Raw genomic sequence first — 20,083 nt, 5'->3', positions numbered from 1 at the left:
TTCAATGTTGCATATTCTCTGGTTGGGATAAATGTTGTGGCATATATTCACTATTGCAGTATTACAGAGTAATTATACTGTCCTAAACTTCCCCTGTTCTGTTTGTCCCCCCAGCCCCCACTTCTCCCCACTTAACAGCCAGTAGTTCTTTTGTTCTCTCTGTTGTTTTGCCTTTCCAGACCACCCGTTATGGTTCGAATATGAAGTGTTTACCCTTAAGATCCATGTGCTGAAAGCTTTGTGTCCAGTATTGGGTAGTTGGTGCATGAAAGTGTTGGCCTCATCTGTAAATTAACCCATTGACAAGTTCATGACTAGATGGGTTCATTGGTTACTTTTATACTATGACAACAAAAAGCCTGACAGAAGCTCTCCAGGGAGGAAGGACTAATTTTGGCTCTCAGTTTCAGGTACTTCCAGGCCATCAAAATGGGGAGATATTCTGCAGGAGCTTTTTCAGACTTGTTATAACATGGAGGATCAGAAAGAGTTAACACCCTCAAGCCCATTTCCTCTAGCTACCTAGGCATTGTAAGCTGAGATCACCAAATGTTCAACAAAGGTACTTCTAGGCATGTTTAATATTCAGACAATGACAATACTTGGAGTGTGTTTCTTTTAAGGATGTATCTTGACCCTAGTACCTTCCCCCATTTCTCTGCTTTCTGGTTGCCCCAAGAAACATCAAGTAGTTACTTTTCTTCTGGTTGTAACAAAACACCTAACAAAAGACAATTATTGGAAGGAAGGGTTTCTTTTTGGCTCACAGTTCAAGGGCATAGACGTTGGCAGAGAAGTCATGGAGGTAGAAGCTTCAGGTGGTTGGCCATATTGCATCTGTAGCCAGGAAGCAAACCGAGACGAATTCTGATGATCAGCTTACTTCTTCATTTCTAACCAGTTCAGGATCAATCCATACACTGGTGTCATTCACACTGGGGTCAGGGGATGGATACTTTCACCTCATTTAACTCAATCTAGACCTTCATTCTGAGGTGTGTCTACTAGGTTTGTTCTGGGTTTGGTTCTAAATCCTAGCAAGTTGATAGTCAAGATTGATCAGCACAGCAGACATGCTCCTCTACACGGTGTTTTTTGATGCAAGATAACTGAGCCCTCTTGTCAAGCTGGAGCTCCCTTGGTTGAGCAACCTGGAAACATGCAGAATTTGCTCCTGGTGTAGCCCTGTTCAACAGGTCCTCTGGGACATTAATTTTGATGTACATTTTATGAAGTTCATCAGAAGTGAGTTCTGATTGCTTGTAGCAATAAGCAACTTGAAATCCATCCACCCATATGCCTTTGTATTTCTCTCCCTGGTCCTAAAGACCACTTCTAACTCATCCTCAAGAGGAGCACAGGCTAAGATGGTGAAGCAAAGAAATCTACTCAAAATGCAACCATCCAGATGAAATGAGGATTAACATTTGGATTATTATTTATTCATGCATGCATGGGATCACACCACAAATAATTTGTATAACTGTAGGTTTTATTGTTATCATCATCATTTTTATTATGTTGGACTATTTATTAGTTTCTTCCTTGCTTCCACCTAATTTCTTCTTTATCAGTTTCCACTAATATCCCACTAATATCAGTTCCCACTAATATCTTTGGCTTTTCTTCATGTTCACGTAGTTACAGTGAGAAGACCATACACACATCTGCACACATATGAATCATAAGTCAGTTTACCCTGGAATCAATTGTGATAATTATTGTGCTCATGTATTCTCATAATTTTTTGTGTTGACCATATAGGATGGTGGTGAAACTAACTCTTTGGGGCAGCCTTCTTCATGAGGCAGCTCAGCTTGATGGAAAGATCCCATCATCTCTCTGCCCAGGCTTATGCTTCACCTAGGGATGAAAAGAAAAACAAAGGCTTATGCTTCATCTAGGGATGAAAAGAAAAACAAGACATTGGCCCAGAGGTGTTTCCTTTCAGAACATTTTGGAGTAGATATACTTCAGGCATTTATGTTTCTGATAGAAGAAGGAGAGAGATCCTTAGAGACTGGCTTGTCTGAGGTTACAAAGTCAGAATGTGGAAGACAAAGTTTCCAAGGGACAGAAGCTTTCTCAGATTTTAAAGCCAGGATTGGTGCTTGACTAAAACTAAGCAAACCCCTCGGAGCTCTGACAGTGTTCTCTCACAGAACTGCTCCTCAAACTAAGTCTACTCTAGAAGGGGTGGGGTTGGGGGGGAATGCAAGGCATGTCATACCATGGAACATTCCAGGATAGTTCTGCCAGATAAACACATTCTTTCCTAATAGAAATCTGTTGGGAAAAATTATCTTTCTGAACAGTGATCAAGAGATGTAGCTAAAATCAGAGCTTCAACAGCTACAATTAAGTCTTTTAAAAAGTTGTACTTCCAAGCCATGGGTGGCATTATGGAAACAATGATGTTGCTGGAGGTGTTTGGCTCCATCAGGGTAGTGAGTAGCTTGTGCTCTCAAGCTCACCAAAAAAATGGCTTTAGTAGAAAATATGTTTTCTTGTATACATTTGGCATAACATGTGCTTGGTTAGGATTAAGTCAGAAACATGCCATTTATTAAAGTATAAGACAGGAAAAAATATTGCTATCAAACTCAATCTTATTTTAAAACCCCTTTAAATATTAAAAATGTATCATATATATTATATATCATATATATTATATATGCTCACACACACAAACTTGTAGAGGTATGCTTAGTTGTCACATCAGTGGACAGGGGTGGTATTAGCATTGAGTGGCTGGAATCCACCCAATGTATGTACACTCATGTGCATGCATGAACACACAAGCATGTAGGTCACATTATGACAGAAGACCACTTTCAGGACTGAGTTCTTCTACTTTGGGTTTCAGGGATCAAATTCAGGTCACCTGCAGTCTTCAGGCCGTACTTGTGGCTGCTGAGCCATCTCGCTGCTCACTGGAAATTGTTCTATCAGAATTTCTCATCCAAACCTGTTTCCCAATCATGGCATCCTCCTTGTAATTAATTCTCAGGCTTATAATTCAGTTGCAGTGCATTCTTGGCTACTATGGTAATAGGCAACCTGGTGATTGCCAGTTGTTATTTATATAAAACTGAAGCTGTTTTACTATTTACAGTTATAACAAAGTATGGAAGTATGTTTTAAGAACTAGAGCAACCCATGATCATGGATCAGAGAAATTCATATTGCGAAAATAACCATCCTACCCAAAACAATCTACAGATCCAAAGCAACATAAGTTAAAAATCCCAATGCTATCTTTTTTATAGAAATAGAAAAAAATAATCTTAAAAACTGTATGGAAATGAAAAAGATCCAGGTTATCTAAAATAATTGTGAGCAAACACTGTACTTTTCTGTTGATGGGATAAAATACTTCAACAAAAGGCAACTGTATACAAAAGCTGCTGCAACTGTGGTGCATGGAGGCCAGGCTCTACCTGGACCTGGTCATGGAAACTGAAAGTTCATCCATGTGGGAAATGGTCAGGTTTATCACTCCAACAATCCCACTCTCAGTACTGTTTTCTATATTAGTGGCAGATAACTCATACGGTATTAATTTTTTACCTTCTTTACTGTGTTAATTACACTTTACAAATAAAATGCTTTCAATTGAATTACAGTCTCTGTGTTTCTTGGAGAATGGACACTCATTAATATCAGGGATGCTGGATACTTGGAAGAAATAGCTAGCTCACAACTGTTGATGTGCTAACTGCTCTGTGAATGCCAACCCATCTCTATTTCATACATGAGGACACTGAGGGGCAGGGGAGAGAGGATACCAAGCTTACCCAGACAGTAGATGGCTTTTTCAGGATGCCCACTACAAACTTCCCATATCACAATTCTGATCCATGGCCTGTGTGGAGCTTTTGGATTTAGCCCCGTTGACATTTAGGGCCGGATAATCATTCTCAGTGCTTCCCTGTTTGTTGTGGGAGTTTGAGCCACACTCTGGATTCCAGCCACTCAATGCTAATACCACCCCTGTCCACTGATGTGACAAGTAAGCATACCTCTACAAATTGTTCATTGTCCTCTGTTGGAGGGGAGGATGGATTCCTATGAGCACCAGAGGTGACAGAGGTAGGTTAGGCCAGAAAAGCAAATAAAAATCAGGTTTGTGCTGAGGGAGAGATTAAGTGACAATGCCTATTGGCCCTGTCTAGGTCTGTCAGCCTTCAGTATCTTCTCACTCTAGATCTGGCCCACTTTCCATTTTGTAGGGCTTCCCATGAACAGCTGTTCTGAGGAGTGCTTGTTTGAAAGTTCTTTCCTATTGAGCCCGAAGCCAACTCAGGGATCTTACTTCATCAGTGTGCCCTACAAAGTCCTAATCCTCCATGGGTTGGCACTCAAAACAGTGTGTCCCTGTCATCTCCCTTAGATTGCTGTGAACCCCTGGCACTCCAAGGTTCAAGAGCAAAAATAGCAACTGCACCTGCCTGGAGGTCAGTGGATAATTCTTGGTTGGAAAATTCAAGCCTCCAGGCTCCTTTCCAAGCCTCTAAGCAAGACTTACCAGGGATTTTAAAGCTTCTACAGATTTCTGACATAGTTTCCAATGGTCTCAATGGTCTCGTGTTTAAGAAACTCTGATCTAACTCATTTGAGATCCAGGAAACAGTTATGATTTACTTCTCAAAGTTCCCATAGTGCATGTTGTGCCTTCATCTTCATTGGTGGATGGAGGGAGGAAACTGGGTGGGAGAGTGGATGAGGAGGGGAACAGGGATAGGGATCAGGTGCTGAGAGGAGGGGTGGGAGAGAGAACATATTTCAGTGGGGGGCATCTCCAGTACTAGCTGGAGACCTGAAACTGGGGAGGCTTCGGAGCTGGGGATTTGGAGACTCAAGTGGCCATCTCCTTTATCCTGGCAAAACTTCCAGTGGAGGGAGGGGGACACCAAACCACCCACAAAACCTTCAACTCAAAATATCTCATGCCTATACGATGTGCAGGGGTAAAGATGGAGCACAGATGGAAGGAATAGCCAACCAATGACTAGCCCAACAAGAGACCCATCCCATGGGAAAAACCAAACCTGACACTATTAATGATACTGTTATGCTTGCAGACAGGCACCTAGCATACCTGTAGAGGCAGAGACCTACAGCAAAACATCAGGTGGTGCTTAGGAAGTTGTAGAGAAGAGTGTGGAATAAGATTGAATGAACTGGAGATGTCAAGGGCACCACAAGACCTAGAGAGTCAACTAACTTGGGCCCATGGGGCTCATGGAAACTGAACTACCAACCAGACAGCATGCATAGGCTGGATCTAGGCTTTACAGATTTGTGTTAGATGTGCACATTGGTCTTCATGTGAGTCCCTTAACAACTGGAGTGTGTGTGTGTGTGTGTGTGGGGGTGTTATCTCTGACTGTTGCCTGCCTCTGAATTCCTGTCCTCTAGTTGGACTGCATGGTTATGCCTCAGTAGGAGGGGATGAGTTTAGTCCTCAATGGTATCTAAGCAGGGCATCCCCTTCTTTGAGGAGAAGGAAAGAGGATAATAGGGGGACTGGGAGGAGAGCAAGGAGGGGTCTTGTGATCAGGAGATAAAGTGAACAAATAAATTAAAAGCAGTTCTAGAGGCTATCAAAGAGATTATTACAAACAAATCCTAAAATAAAAGACACACTCCCATCCAGCCATTTTTCTACAGTTTAAAAAAACCTACTTTTTAATGTAGTTTAAAATTTTATATAAAAAGTATATAGAAATGACAATACAAAAAGTACTAGTTATGTTGATCTTTTCTTATATTAGGATTAAGTATATTTAATTTCCCTTTTATTCCCTTTTCTTCATGTTGAAACTTTTAGAATGAATATGTTTAATTATTTACAACATATGCACTGCAGTCAGTTTTAAAGTTTACAGGCTAGGCAAGTCCTCTACCACTGAGCAACACTTCAAACCCTTTATTTTATTTTATTTTATTTATTTATTTTTATTTTGAAATAAAGTGCCCTAAATTGCTCAGGCTAGCCTCTAACTTTTGATCCTCTTTCTTTCAACCAGATTACAGTTGTGTGACACCAAGCAATCCATTTTCCAAAATTTCCCATATCTCTTAAACCAAATTGTGACCATGTTGATACTGTTTTCGTGGAGATGAAGGAAACTGGTAGAAATAAGTATTAGAAACAACAGTGTAGCCAGAAAACAGGTATTATTGGGAGGAAGAGAATGTCCAACTGATAGGGTTGGGAAAATATTAGGGCATCTTGTCCCCTCAAGTTACAAGAAAGAAGATCCAGCATGCATGGAACCCTAGGAGTTAGGCAAGGACCCCAAGTTCAGAGAATGTGACAGAGTGCAATAATGATGATGATAGCAGAATGTGTACTAAGGTTGTATAGAGAAGTGAACGTCGGTTTTTATGTGTATGCAAGTTAATCACTTTTACTCTGGATACTTCATTAAGTCCCATCTGCCTGCAGCTTTAATTTTCATGACCTGGATTCTATTTTAAGAGTTCTGGAGCTTCCTCCCTGAGCTTTTTCATGAGCTTCTCGCCATAGCTTTTTCCAGATGAAGTCTTTCTTAAGTTCTCTTCCCTCTGACCCAACTTCAAACACCCTGCAGAGAGGTTTAAAGCTTTAACTTTCGTCCCTTCCTATAAGCAGTTCTCTCTTCCTGGAAACCACTTTGCTTTATTCTGGGTAGTGGCTCCTGTTGTTCTTGGCTGCTAGGCTCAGCATCTTGGGCAGTGCCCTGGGCAGGCATGCCTCTTGAACCACAGGAGTGTTTGCAGGTCTGTGTGAAACCCTAACCACTCAAGCTATACTCCTGTTTATTTTTAATTACATTTCTTTTAGGTTAGCTACAAAGTCCTGGGTTTCATTATGGGATTTTCATACTCATGTGCTACACTTTGATCCCATTTATTGACCTCCCATTTCTTTCTAGAACTGAAACAAAAATTTCCATTTTACCCTGCCCCCATCCACAGAGAACTTGTTTCTATCTAGACATTATGGATCTTTGGGGGACATTCCATTTCAGGTTGGGGCAGGAGAGAAATGGTGGGGAGAGAGGAAGGAGAGGAAGGAAAGAGGAAAGGAAGGAGGGAGGGAAAAGGGAGGGAGAGAGAGGTGTCAGTCTAGTAATGTGTCTGTGAGAGGTCTGGGTAATGCTACCATAAATAACTTGAACTCCAACTAGCTGGCTTTTGATCATAAAGAGCTCATCATTTCAAGTGTGGACCTATATAAAAAACACTGGGGACTTGAGGCCACACAAGCTGCGATCTCTGCTTCATAAGGTAAAGGCATGTTTAAACTGATAATTTGAAAAGGTTCTGAGGGGTTTGAAGGCAATAACCAGGAGTTGCTTTAAGAAAGATCAAATTCTTTAATAGTAAATACTAACGTATGTAAAACTAATGTAAGACTCTAAAAAGGTAACAGTAATTGTACTAGATTGATTTTTCAATACACAAGCTACCTTGTTGACACCAACAACAGTGGTGGGAGGGGTCATTTGACTTCTCAGGAACTGTCACCTATCCCTTATCTGAAACATGTTCTCCCTCCTTTGCATGTGAAATAAAACATCGTCTTAGATTATATTTGTGGTATCCCATGGTGACAGACAGGCACTTTATTACAGGGTTATATTGCATTCTTATTTCATATCCTGGAGGTGGTTATACAGTGAGTGTGTCCACTCCATCGCCCTGGAAGTAGTCATATTGAATGTCCACTCTATTGTGCTGGAGGTGGCAACAGCAGTGGAGGACTGCATGTGTGAGAGAGGCTTTGCTGGATTATAGCTCTCAATCCTCCAACTTCACGTGGTGTCGCAATTAACTCATTTTCAAAGCAGGTTCTGCATAATAGAGCCAACATTCTAACACAGCTTCTCATCACATCAAGGATAGTTTCTGAACCTCACAGTAATGTTTTCTACTTTTAAAAGGTAGAACCATTAACTTCCTGAGGTCATTGAGAAGCTGAAAAATTAAAAGCTAAGAAAGTGTCTGCAAGGGGAAAGATGCTTCTGTGAGGCACATGGGTGGAACACTGTTGGGTAGCTTGGTAAACTGGAGAATTAAGGTAATTACTTGATGGCTTGAGTGCGTGAGCTGATTAAAATACCATATCACACCTATCCATGGCAGTCTAGTTTTTTAGACACTTCCTTCACCAGAGATGCCAGAAACATGCAGCCACATCACATCCATCACAATCTCATTTGACATGGACAGGGACTCCAGGGGCACACATCCTCTGCACATGTTAAAAGATGCTTCCTGGCTGGAGTGCGTCTGCATATACTGCTCATTCATAGGACTGAGTGATTGGAATTAAGCAAGTTCTGTAGGAGTGCTTTTGGCTGGGGTGTCCTCAGTAGCTGAAACAGTAGAATGGGGCAACTTTTGCACATGGCAATAAACTCAAGATAGTAAATGCAGATGACAAAAAAATCTACAAAAACTTGTTAGAAAGATAAAAATGCCAGTGTACAGTGTGGACTTAATAGACACTAAACACTGGGAGTCATTTAAGAAAAACCATGTTGTGCTGGAGTCCCCCGAGTCCCTCCGCTCCAAAGTAGATGAAGCTGTGGCAGTCCTGCAGGCTCACCATGCCAAGAAAGAAGCTGCCCAGAGGTGGGCACTGTTGCTGCTGCTACTACCTCTTAGACAAGAAGAAAAGTCAAAAGCCAAAAACCCCTCATGGCATCCAGCTAAGGTCTGAAGACGTCCTAGTTTGTCTGTGGACCGCCACACCAAGAACCAAGTTGCAAATTCAATAGGTCATTTTGTATCAGAAGGTCAATTATGAAGCACCTATAATTTTTCAATTATAAGAATATATTCTCTGGGTTCTGTTGTGACCCAGATGATAACTTTTTTTTTTCCTATTGTGGGTTCTGGTTTTTTTCCCTCATCCCAGAAATTGGTTTTGATGTACCCAAGACTTAAGTTTCTCAAATAAAGGAAATAAAATATCCATAAAAAAAAAAGAAAAGCCATGTTGAAATAGGCAGCAAAGTGGGTTGCAGCTGTATATCCACTTAGACCCCTGCCTCTGTCACTGATCAACTTCATCTTTATCTGGGATTCTCTTCCCTGACCCACCTCTTAACTGTTGACTGAACATTAGCTTGGTGCAAGCTAATGGTCTACTACTCAGCTACCATTCTGTTTTAATTTTGAGACAGGACCTCTTATATTGCCAGGGCTGCCCTTGAACTTGTGAATCATCTGCCTCACCTCCTAGGTAGGTGGGATAGTGATAGGGGTTATTGTGATTTTGAACATAGTGAGGATCCACACATTCCTAGTGCTGGTAATGTTTCTATTTATCTCACCAACCTTCAAACGGCAGCATCTGCTTTTATACTCAGCAAACACCAAGTGCCCTGGATCTCCCAGGTCCAATAGGCCTATGGCTTTTGTGCCTATCAGTGGTCTCTGGCCAATTCTCTTGTAAATCAGTCTTCTTGTATGTGAGTGAGGGGACTAAGGAGACTCCAAGTACTTAAAGTGGGGAGCCAGATCAGTCTCCTAGCTAGAGCTGTGTTCCAACACAGTCTCAGAGTCTGATCCAAGCTGGGTTTCTTCACAAGTGTCCCCAGTGGCATCCAATTTTGGACAGGCTTTCTTCATTGACATTTCTTCCAAATGTAATCCGAAATAATTTTAACTTCAGAACTTAATGGTGAGCTATACAGTCTCAGATTGTGACAAGGAGCAGAAACATAATGCTCCCAGGTGTACCTGCTCTGGATTACATTTCTCCTTGATCACAGGGGCTGCATCTTACACTGTGAAACTAGCTCCTTGGGTGGCTGCCTTACTTTACTCACCCTGAGGAACCAAGTTGATGAGCAGTGCTCCTGGGAACCTTGCAAGGCTGAGCCTCGAGTGTCTTTTCCCTCTCACCAGGCTCTGGCTATGGATCAGCATCTCCACATAGCCCAGCAGCCCCTACTCTCGGGGACTCCACAGGAAGATGGTTTTGCAGGACCCTCAGTAGGTAAGCTCTTACAGCATTTCTCAGCCATAAGAATATGTGTTCCTTTTAAACTCTATGATTTTTTAAACTACAATAAAAAGGAGCAGAAAACAGAATCCATTACCTTCTAGTTTTCATTGTTATCACTTCCACAATGTCTTATCATGTGTGCAGGTCTAAGAGTGCTATATGTTTGAACAACTTTTAAAACCATCAAAAGGGAATTTAGAGTTGCTTTTTGCTTCTCACTCAGATATATTCCTGGCATCCTTTTCTGACAGTGGTTCCCTGTCAGAGGTATTTCCTCTTAGAGCCATGTGAAAATTTAAAATTATGTCTAGGCATGGATTCAGAAGCAAATAAATAATAGACATAACCAAGGATGTCCTGAGAACCATTTACAGTGGTAAAAAAAAAAGTTTCGCTTCTGCTAAAGAGGGTGTTAACTTATTTTTCCATATTTTTTCATAAAATATAACTGTTTCTAGAATTCTGATCTATTTACTATTAATAAATGAAACTAAAGTATAATACAGATATTTTTCTCTTTATAGACCTTCAGAGGGTCTTACATAAAACTCTTTATATGCTTGTGTTTAAACTTGTATTACATTTGTGTTTTGCTGTGCATGTCCTGGCACACATGTGGAAAGCAGGAGGTAACTTGCCCAGAGTGAGTTCTCTACTTCTACCGTGAGGGTTCAGGAATAAGTATAGGTCCTCAGGCTCAGAAGCAAGCACCTTTAACTGCTGAGCTATCTCATGCAACCAATGCCTGGTTTTATTTTTAATACATTTTTAATTATGTGTGTACAAGATTGTGCATGCCACAGTATGTGTGTAGAGGTCAGAGAAAAATTTGTAGCAATCAATTTTTTTTCTTTTTCTTTTTTTTGTTTTTTTTTTTTGTTTTTTTTTGTTTTGTTTTTTGAGACAGGGTTTCTCTGTGTAGCCCTGGCTGTCCTGGAACTCACTTTGTAGACCAGGCTGGCCTCGAACTCAGAAATCCACTTGCCTCTGCCTTCTGAGTGCTGGGACTAAAGGTGTGCGCCACCACACCCGGCAGCAATCAATTTTTAAAGTAATATTGATTGACTGAAGCAAGGGACAGTGGTGCACACCAGTATTTCCAATATAGGAGAAGCTGAGACAGGGGAATCAAGAAATCAAAATCCACTTGTTTTACATATCTCAAAATAAGTAAATAAATAAAATGAATAATATTGATATTGATAGTGTAACTGCCAAGCTTAATACTTGTTTACTTACAAAATCAACCCACCAACTTATCTGTAGCACTGAGACAAAACTGTTGCCACAATGGTGGTCCTTGGGAGAAAAGGATAGAGGTATATGCTGGGTGTGGTAGGTAGGATTAGAGGAACCTGATGGAGCTGGCAGGAATCCCTGATGGCCTGGTGTACTGGAGACAGCCTATTCTGGCTGTGAATGTCATGAACTTTGGATCTGGTTGTTACTTGTGGCCAAGAAACATTTGATGTTATGTAACTAACAGACAGATTACACTAAAGACCAAAGTTAACTACAACTCTCAAATCTCAAGCTGGCGGGACCTTTCACTGGTTAGGAGTGTTGAGTACTCTTCCAGAGGATCCAGGTTGGATTCCTAGTACCCACGGTGGCTCATAGCCATCTTAACTCCAGTTCCAGATCTGATATCTTCTTATGGCCTCTGTAGACACTACACCATACACTGTACCCACATGGCACACAGACATACCTGAATACTTGTAGGCAAAATACCCAGACATGAAAATAAATTTTAAAAACTACTCAAATCTCACCTTTAGTCATCTTACACATCTCACTGTGACATATGCTTTTCATGTTACTTCCATTTTCTCTGTTGCTGGAACACACACCACTCATGGTGGGTGGGTTAGGTTTATACGGGATTCTTGTAAATACTTGTGAATCAGTGTCTCTTCTTCTTTGTAGAATCTGGGAGTAAAACATTTTCCATTGTGTTCCTTGGCTTTCTATCTGTCTAAACTAGATTCAAGATCAGCTCACAGTCCCATGATTCTAGGGCTTCATCAATCATTCATAAAGATGGGGCTTATTTGTCAGGTAACTGTGAAGGCTGTGGGTCTATGTGTTACAGCTTTACAGTGGAAAGAGTGGCCCAATGACCACGCTGGCTCTTGATGAGCAAGTTCCTACAAGCTTATTGAAGCTTAGCTGTTGAGTCAGTATAGAAGTTTCTCTCTTTTGAGTGGTGTAAGTCAGAATTGCCTGCTTGTTAACAACCATGATACCATCAAAGGAACCAAGGTTTCCCCTAGGTTAATATATAAACGACTCAATCACCCTTACTATTGGTAAGAAACTGTTCCTAATATGTCCCACACTGATACCATCTTAAAATGCAACAAACTTCTAGGAAATAAAAATGAAAACATATATATTCACATAAACTATGGGTAGCTTAGGCCTTTTGACGTGTAGTTGTGGATTTATTTTTAAAATTCCATGCAACAGTTAATGTCATCTGAAGTCACTGTAGGGCCTGCCCTGAAGGAAGCTACAACTATGTAGGGTTCTTTCCAAACTCATCTCCTTCCTTTTTACCTCGAGTGGCTGTTCTGAAAGACATCAAATGCTCATTGATTGCTCTCCCATATCTTTTCTAGAGGCCAGATTCTACTGTCAAAATCTATCATATCCTAGGATACAAAGACAAAGGCCATACATGACCCTTCTGCTCCAAGCCAGAATCCCCATTGTTGGTATCACTTTAGTTCTTAGCCAACAGTAGATCACGTGCTTAGTATCCTCAGCCTCCCTGACATTTCACCTCACTGCTCCTCTTAAACACTGGAAAACCTATGAAGATTTGTGACTGCATGATAGCCCCGTTAGGTGCTCTCTTCCCATTTTATGACATGTGAGAACTGCCATCATGGTTTATAGGGCTCAAGGAGTATTTAAAGCAGTTGTAATTTAATATCTGCAGTTTGGCTAATAGCTTTCCCAGGCTTGGAAAGCTGGCTCCACTGTGGGTAGCTTAGGCCTTTTGACGGGTAGTTGTGGATTTAAGAGAACATACTCCTGCTAACATGTGGGAATGTATCTCACCCCAAAATCCAAAACACAGCCATATGCATATTTATCTAGCTCCTCCATGTTCACAAAGTTCACTCAGGCCACTTTGTATGTAACCAGGTAACATCACTTCCTCTTGGTGGCAAGAAAATGGGGATGGGGTGTCACCTCTTCTGTCCTCTCTTAAGAAAAGACCAGGGGCATACTTTGTCATTTTGTCACATGTGAATTCCATGTCCCTATCACCCTATGTAATTCAGTTTTGTGTTCTATCTACAGTCACAGCTATTGATGGTTGTTCTCCTGTTAGAGAAAGTTTCATCTATTATCATCTTATTGATGCCCATCTGATTTTTCTGCTTCACAGAGTTCGACAGGATAGAATCATCTCTTCGTAGCATCCAGAAATTTGTTCCTACAGACTATGCCAGCTACACACAAGAGCATTATCAGTTCGCAGGCAAGAAGATCATCATTCAAGAATCCATTGAGAACTATGGCACAGTGGTGTGGCCAGGGGTGAGAATTGCTACCTATGAGGTCCAGCTTTCTGGAGATAAAACATTTTGTACTTCTGTGTTGCCTACAACAACTGGCCATGTGCCTTCTTACCTCTGTGCTTTCACAGCTAGTGAATAACTGCCTGGTTTCCCAGGAATTTGGGCTCTTCAGACATACAGTATTTCTCCCAGCAGCACTGGCTTTGAAGTAAAATCCTTCTCTCCCATTCCTGTACCTTCCTCCCCTTGCTCCTTGCCCACCCTCTCCCTTCCTCCTCATCATGATAGACCAGTGATCCATCACACACACCCCTAGCCCTAATCAATATTTATTGAAATATTTTCAGCTGACATAGTAGGATACATTGGAAATGGGCTGTAAAAATGATACAACTACTATTTGAAAAACGTTAAAAATTTATAGTTTAGAATTTGCAATAGGCACTTTTGGGCTCCCCCTTATTCTCAGGCATTCAGTGATTTCAGACTCTTTCACATGGTAAACAGTAAATAATTCAGAAGAAACATCCAGGAGTCATTTCTCTACATCTCGCTTCCCATTCTTGTAAGGATGGTCCTGAAACGTACAAAATTCTGTATTTTCAGGTTGTGTGATCATGGCCAGGCACTGTCCATTTATCTTGTGTCCATATTTAAAATGTGAACTACTGGTAACCATTAGTTGCTAACACGATTGTGAAGATTTAATGAGGCACTATTCCTAGGCCCATGTTAGCTGTAGTGACTGGTGAAACATTGTTCCTACCTCACAGCTGAGCATACCACAACTCCAGTGAAATTCATAGGTTTGGCAAACCTCAACTCTTGAGTGGTCTGAGGCCCAATATTACCATTTTCTCCAGTGTGAGGCTGCTCACATTAGAAAAGGGTCCAGAGCATTAAGTTTGCAGACGTTTGGGAGTTATAGTGAGATCTTTAAATATTTTGATGACTGAGTAGGGAAAGGAGGTGACTGTTTCTTAAAAACTGTCCAATGATACATATACATGGTAAAGGGACTCTGAACTAGAAAGTCATGATGGTGGCACTGTGGAACACTGAGTAGTCATGAGCAGAGCCCCATTGGACTCTCCAGGTGGTCTTGGAGCCAGGGCTTCAGGTATGGGTGCTTTTAGTTATTTATACATAGGTATGATTTTCTTCCAGCAGTGGTCTTTTGCCTAACCAGAAGTTTAAAAACACCAACCTATTACACCAGGCAAACACATAACTATAGTGATGGTAAGACTTTATAACAATTAAGGCTCCAGCCTGTCCTATACCAAATGGGCCTGCACTGAGATTTCAGACAGCTGCACAAAGTGAATATATGATTTCTGGTGCAGCTGTCCATGGAGAGAGATTACATCAGAATTTGCTTTGAGAGATAAAGTAGGGGCGTTGCAATGTCAAAATGACCCTCCAGGTGACACACACTGGAGGGCAGGGTGTTTCCAGAGCTCAGAGGGAGGCTGACTTCAGTAATCTTCACAAGACTGCTCAGAGTACTCTCTGGAACACTGTAGGCGACACTCAGTACTAAAGGTCCATATAAGAACTTTCTCCTTGCCAACCAAAACCCCCTCCCTTGCTTTGGTTCTGTCTGGCATCTGCACCTGGCAGGCCACATTCATCTTTCCTCAGCTGGCTCACCTCTCCCTGCATCAGGGAGGCAGTACTGACTTCCGAGTGATCTCTATTCTGCCCAGTCCCACCTGTATGCCTCGTTTATGCTACATAGAACACAGTAATTTGTAACTGGTTCACATGTCTTACCCATCACTAGAGTACCTTGACAGCCTAGATTATCTGTTCAGCAAGAACACAGGATGCATTGGGATAGGGTTACTGTGCTATTCACCCTATGACCTGCAATGGTGAGAGCAGGAGTTGAGGAATTCCCTGGTCACTAACTTTCTGCCTAGTCCAAATAAAAAGCAGAGTGCAAATCAGAGCTCAACTGCTTTGCACCTCCATGTCCTCACCTTTAGACACACACACCCTGGTGTGTGTATACATGGGTCTGTTACTCTTTTGTGAGTACTTACCTTTTCAGTCTTTCCCGGGGCTTGCTGATATTTCATCTGCACATGTATATATGTGTGTCTCTTCCACTCCCCACACCAAATACTGTTTTGGCAACAAGGCCCTGGCTGTCTTGGGACTTACTATGTAGCTGAAGTTGGCCGTGAACTCCCAGGGATCCTTGTCCCTTTCCTTCCCAAGTACTGGGAATAAAGGTGTGCGCCACCATGCATATCTGACATAAATAACATTTTTATGAATCAATGAAATGGTTTATCTCATTACAGAAAAGTTATGAAAACTAGAAACAAAGAATAAGAAGGACTTTTAGTATCATGAATTAAAACGAATTTGCCAGGGCTGATCTAGACATGTAGACCTGCAGAAGCCAAGGATCTGAGTCTTTAACAAACTACTCCGAACACTTTGACAAGTACTATTTTGGCAATGTTTGTCACCCAAGAGGAGGGAGGGGAGAGAGAGAGAGGAAGTGGTCAGTTGTCTATTGTAAGAAACTAATTAATCCATAGTTTCATAAAAGAGCTGGGAGAAAAGTGTTCAAATTTATATAACTTACATGAAGCACTTAAGAGAACCAACATGAAAACGCTGGGAAGATTTTGTTATTTTTCAGTGCACATTCCTGATTTAAGAGTGGAACTGATTCTCCAGGTTTTTAGGTAGAATTACAGCATTCATGGTAGAGATGGGTATTATATTAAGTTTTTCTTTCTGTTTTGCTTGTTTTTGGACCGGGGGGAAGAATCGCATAGTAACTCAGGCTCACTCAAGTTCCTAGTGCTTACAGGTCTGAGCCACTGTATCTGGCTATACTGTTTCTTATATAACACTTATTAAACTGAAAATATTTAGGGTTATGCTTTAATGTTCAACTCAAGCAACAATGACTTGCTCCTGGTTTCTAATGATCCAATCTCAAAGAGAAAAATTGTTAATGTCTTTTAGGCTACAGCTCTGTGTCAATATTTAGAAGACCATACAGAGGAATTAAATCTCCAAGATGCTAAAATACTTGAAATTGGTGCTGGAGCAGGCCTTGTTTCCATTGTATCCAGTCTTTTAGGTTTGTTTTGTCTTGTTCTCATTGAAAAAAAAAAAAAACCTCTTCTGTGACAATTCTGATTTGTTACTACTGATAGGGTGTGGCTTGGCCACAATTATATTGAATTGCCTCTAAATGTCACATGACATGCATCATTAGTTATTCAAATAGTCTTGGAGACATTGATTAGTCTTCAAGTAGTTACTTTACCTAGTTTTCATGCATGGAAGTTCAGAGTTCAAAGTTCAGAGTTCAAAGGTATGAAACTGAATCCCGCTGACATTCATGAGTGGGGGTGGGGGTTTAAGTTGGGGTGCTCCTGACATCAAATGTGGAGCTAATCATCCTTGGTCAGGATTACAGGAGGAAGCTGCCTCATTTAAGTTTCATCAGTTTTCTCAGCCTATATACCGACAGAGGCAGGAGTCAGACATGTAGACGGTTCCTATCTAACTCTTAGGAAAGGAACTTGTGGCTGCCCACATCTCGAGGCAGCATTACCATTTCTTTTTCTCATAGGAGCTCAAGTCACAGCAACAGACCTGCCTGATGTTCTAGGAAATCTTCAATACAATATTTTAAAAAACACACTAGAATGCACAGCTCATCTACCTGAAGTGAGAGAACTGGTATGGGGGGAAGACCTGGAGCAGAGCTTCCCTAAGTCAACCTGTTGTTATGACTACGTGCTGGCCTCTGATGTTGTCTACCACCACTACTTCCTGGACAAGCTGCTCGCTACCATGGTGTACCTTTCCCAGCCAGGCACTGTGGTGCTGTGGGCAAACAAATTCAGATTTAGTGCTGACTATGAATTTTTAGGTAAGTTTAAGCAAGCCTTTGATACCACTCTCTTGGCTGAATATTCAGAATCATCTGTCAAGCTGTTTAAAGGGATATTAAAGTGGGAGTGAAATGTGAAGCGTCTTTCAAACCATCAGTGTCTTGTGAAGATATTCGAAGGTGCACCATGCCACACTGGTATGGCTAAAATAAATGCAATTCAATATACAACTTTCTAAGATGATAAGATTATGTGGTCAAAGTATCTATAGAAAGTAAATAGATACATGACTTTCCAATGTATTAAGCACTTAAATAAGAGTTTATACAAAGAAGTAAATAAACAGGTGGGTTCCTCTGTTTCTGCTCTAGTCCCTGGATTGTACATGTGCCAACATGCTTGTCATAATTACTGACGCTGAGATTGACAGGGTCTCATTGTGTATAGCCCATGGCAGCTTTGAAATAGATATGCACCTGCCTGATTACAGCCGTGTGCCACAGTGATTGCCTTATTGTAGCTAGAAAAGGTGGAAGTGTGGAAATTGATGGAATGAGGAAAGAGATGTCTTAAGAACCTCCCCTGAGGCATCGGCAAGATGGTTTAGCAGGTAAGATTAACTGGTTTGCAATCACGGTGACAAGATCTCAATACCAACATAACAAGTTGGTATTCGGCAAACAACTCTTTATAGCTGAGGGATCTGATGGTCTCTTCAGGATTCTGAGTACCACAGGTGCACATACTCACACACACATATAAAAAGCTGAGCACAGCAGCACACTTATGAAATCGCAGTGCTGGGGAGGTAAAGATGGGAGAATGCCTGGTGCTTGGTGGACAGCCAGGATAGGAATGGTTACCTATCATAATTGGTAAGCTTCAAGTTCAGAGACTTGTCTCAAAAAGGTAGATAGTGATTGAGGAAGACATCCAGTGTTGACTTCTAGCTATCACATACATATGCACATACATGAATATGTACACTACTCCCAATGCAATATTGCAATTATAGAGCAGAGCTTGAGAAAGGGAAAACACAATTCTGACTACCATTATTTCATATATACATGTTGATATGTGTACGTATGCACTTTAGCTTTTGTGGCAAAGAAAACTTTAAATACAAATACACATACAATATTCACGCCTGATGGGATGGTGTTGGGTCAGGATCAGATTAATACTTCTGTAGAACAACAGCATCAACATTTTTTTTCCTTTACCATCATTTATAAAAACTTAACTATATTTTTGCGTGTATGTGGATATGGCTTTCAGGGCACCCTGACAGCCCATGGATGTGTAAGTCATATGCAGCAGGACTTAGGATTTCTAATAGTTTAGCCAAAAAGATAAACATCAGAATGCAAAGTGCATTATATATTCTAGCTGTACATCTCAGGAACTACAACTCCCCTTACCACAGTAGTGCCAAATACTTGATGGTCTATTAACAGATATGCTAGAATCCTACCCAATTTTACAGAATTATTGAGAAAAACTAAAGACAGTAAGTAAATGGGATGACAACAAAAATTCCTACACTAGAAGGCAGTCCAAAGATTAATTTCTCTAAGCTCTATCAATAGATGTGAAGTCACTTACTGTCAAATTCCCAACATACATTCCTGTGCGATGAACTTGTTCTGTAGATTCGAACTACACTAAAATGAAAAGGCCAAGAGGTGTCAGGATACTCAAGAATATGGTGGGAAGGCTTGCTTTATAAAACCTGACAAAGTCCTATCCCTAGCCAAGAAGCTACTTGCAAATGATAGCTACTTGGAGAGGGAAACACTTTTCTTCAATGAGGTCACACTGGGTTTATAACAGCTGACCAACACACACCAGACTCCACAGCTCGTGTGTGTGTGTGTGTGTGTATGTGTGTGTGTGTGTGTGTGTGTGTGTACATGTGTGTGCACAAGTGGGTTTAAAGTGAGAAAGAATATGAAGTTGGGTAGAAGGCAGAATCTAGGAGTTCAGGGAGGAGAAATAATATGATCAAAATACACTGTATGAAATTCTAAAAGAATAAAAATAAAAAGTGTCTGGGCTAGGAAGACAACTCAGTGGTTAAGAGAACTTGCTGCTCAAACAGAGGACGGTATTTGTGTAGTTCCCAGAACCCATATGGTAGTTCACAACTGGAGTTGCAGTTGCAGAGGATTCAACATTCTTCTAGTCTCCGTGGGCCAAAGCTTGGCACCCAGTGCACATGCATGTATGCAGGAACACACTTACATACACGAAATTCTGAAACTCTTAAAACACACACACACACACACACACACACACACACACACACACACACACACAATGTATTCTCTACTTTTACCAAATAAAACAATCTTTGCCAGTGCAGCACTGTACTTTCTCTATTTTGGAGTCCTCTTCTTTAAGATACAAAAGTTACAGGATCAAGCTTCACAGAAGAAAATAGAAAAGGACAGTTTTTGGCAACTGCACAACGTATGGCAAGCACAGGGTTATTTATCTGGGAATCTACAACAAAACTCTGGTTTTACTTGCTGTTGTTTCCCTGTTGAGGATGGGTGGGAGAATCAATGTGGAAATCATTGGTTTCTCAGTGTGAATTACAGTAACCAGTATGAAAGAGCCACAGCATAGCCATGGTGGTGATGGTGAGGTCAATGGAACAA

The 20,083-nt window shown here is 41.1% G+C and overlaps 1 protein-coding gene across 4 annotated transcripts in view; it reads left to right on the top strand.

The window, feature by feature from the left end:
* The window catches only part of Mettl21c (methyltransferase like 21C), a 33,222-nt gene extending 15,435 nt beyond the window's left edge, over positions 1-17,787 (top strand). The window contains exons 1-5 of one of the 4 annotated variants that reach the window (XM_006496126.4): positions 7,121-7,278; positions 9,774-10,000; positions 13,413-13,564; positions 16,537-16,654; positions 17,153-17,787. In XM_006496126.4, coding sequence (XP_006496189.1) covers positions 9,919-10,000; positions 13,413-13,564; positions 16,537-16,654; positions 17,153-17,547 — 747 coding nt within the window. In that variant the 5' untranslated portion in view covers positions 7,121-7,278; positions 9,774-9,918 and the 3' untranslated portion in view covers positions 17,548-17,787. Of the gene's footprint in view, positions 1-7,120; positions 7,279-9,773; positions 10,001-13,412; positions 13,565-16,536; positions 16,655-17,152 lie in introns of those variants that run through there. The other 3 variants (NM_001013799.1, XM_006496128.3, XM_006496127.3) reach the window with 3 other exon arrangements.
* Positions 17,788-20,083: the final 2,296 nt, after the last annotated feature.

This window comes from Mus musculus, chromosome 1 (assembly GCF_000001635.26).
Source record: "Mus musculus strain C57BL/6J chromosome 1, GRCm38.p6 C57BL/6J".
Taxonomy (NCBI): Eukaryota; Metazoa; Chordata; class Mammalia; order Rodentia; family Muridae; genus Mus; species Mus musculus.
This window is presented reverse-complemented; position numbering and strand designations above follow the sequence as displayed.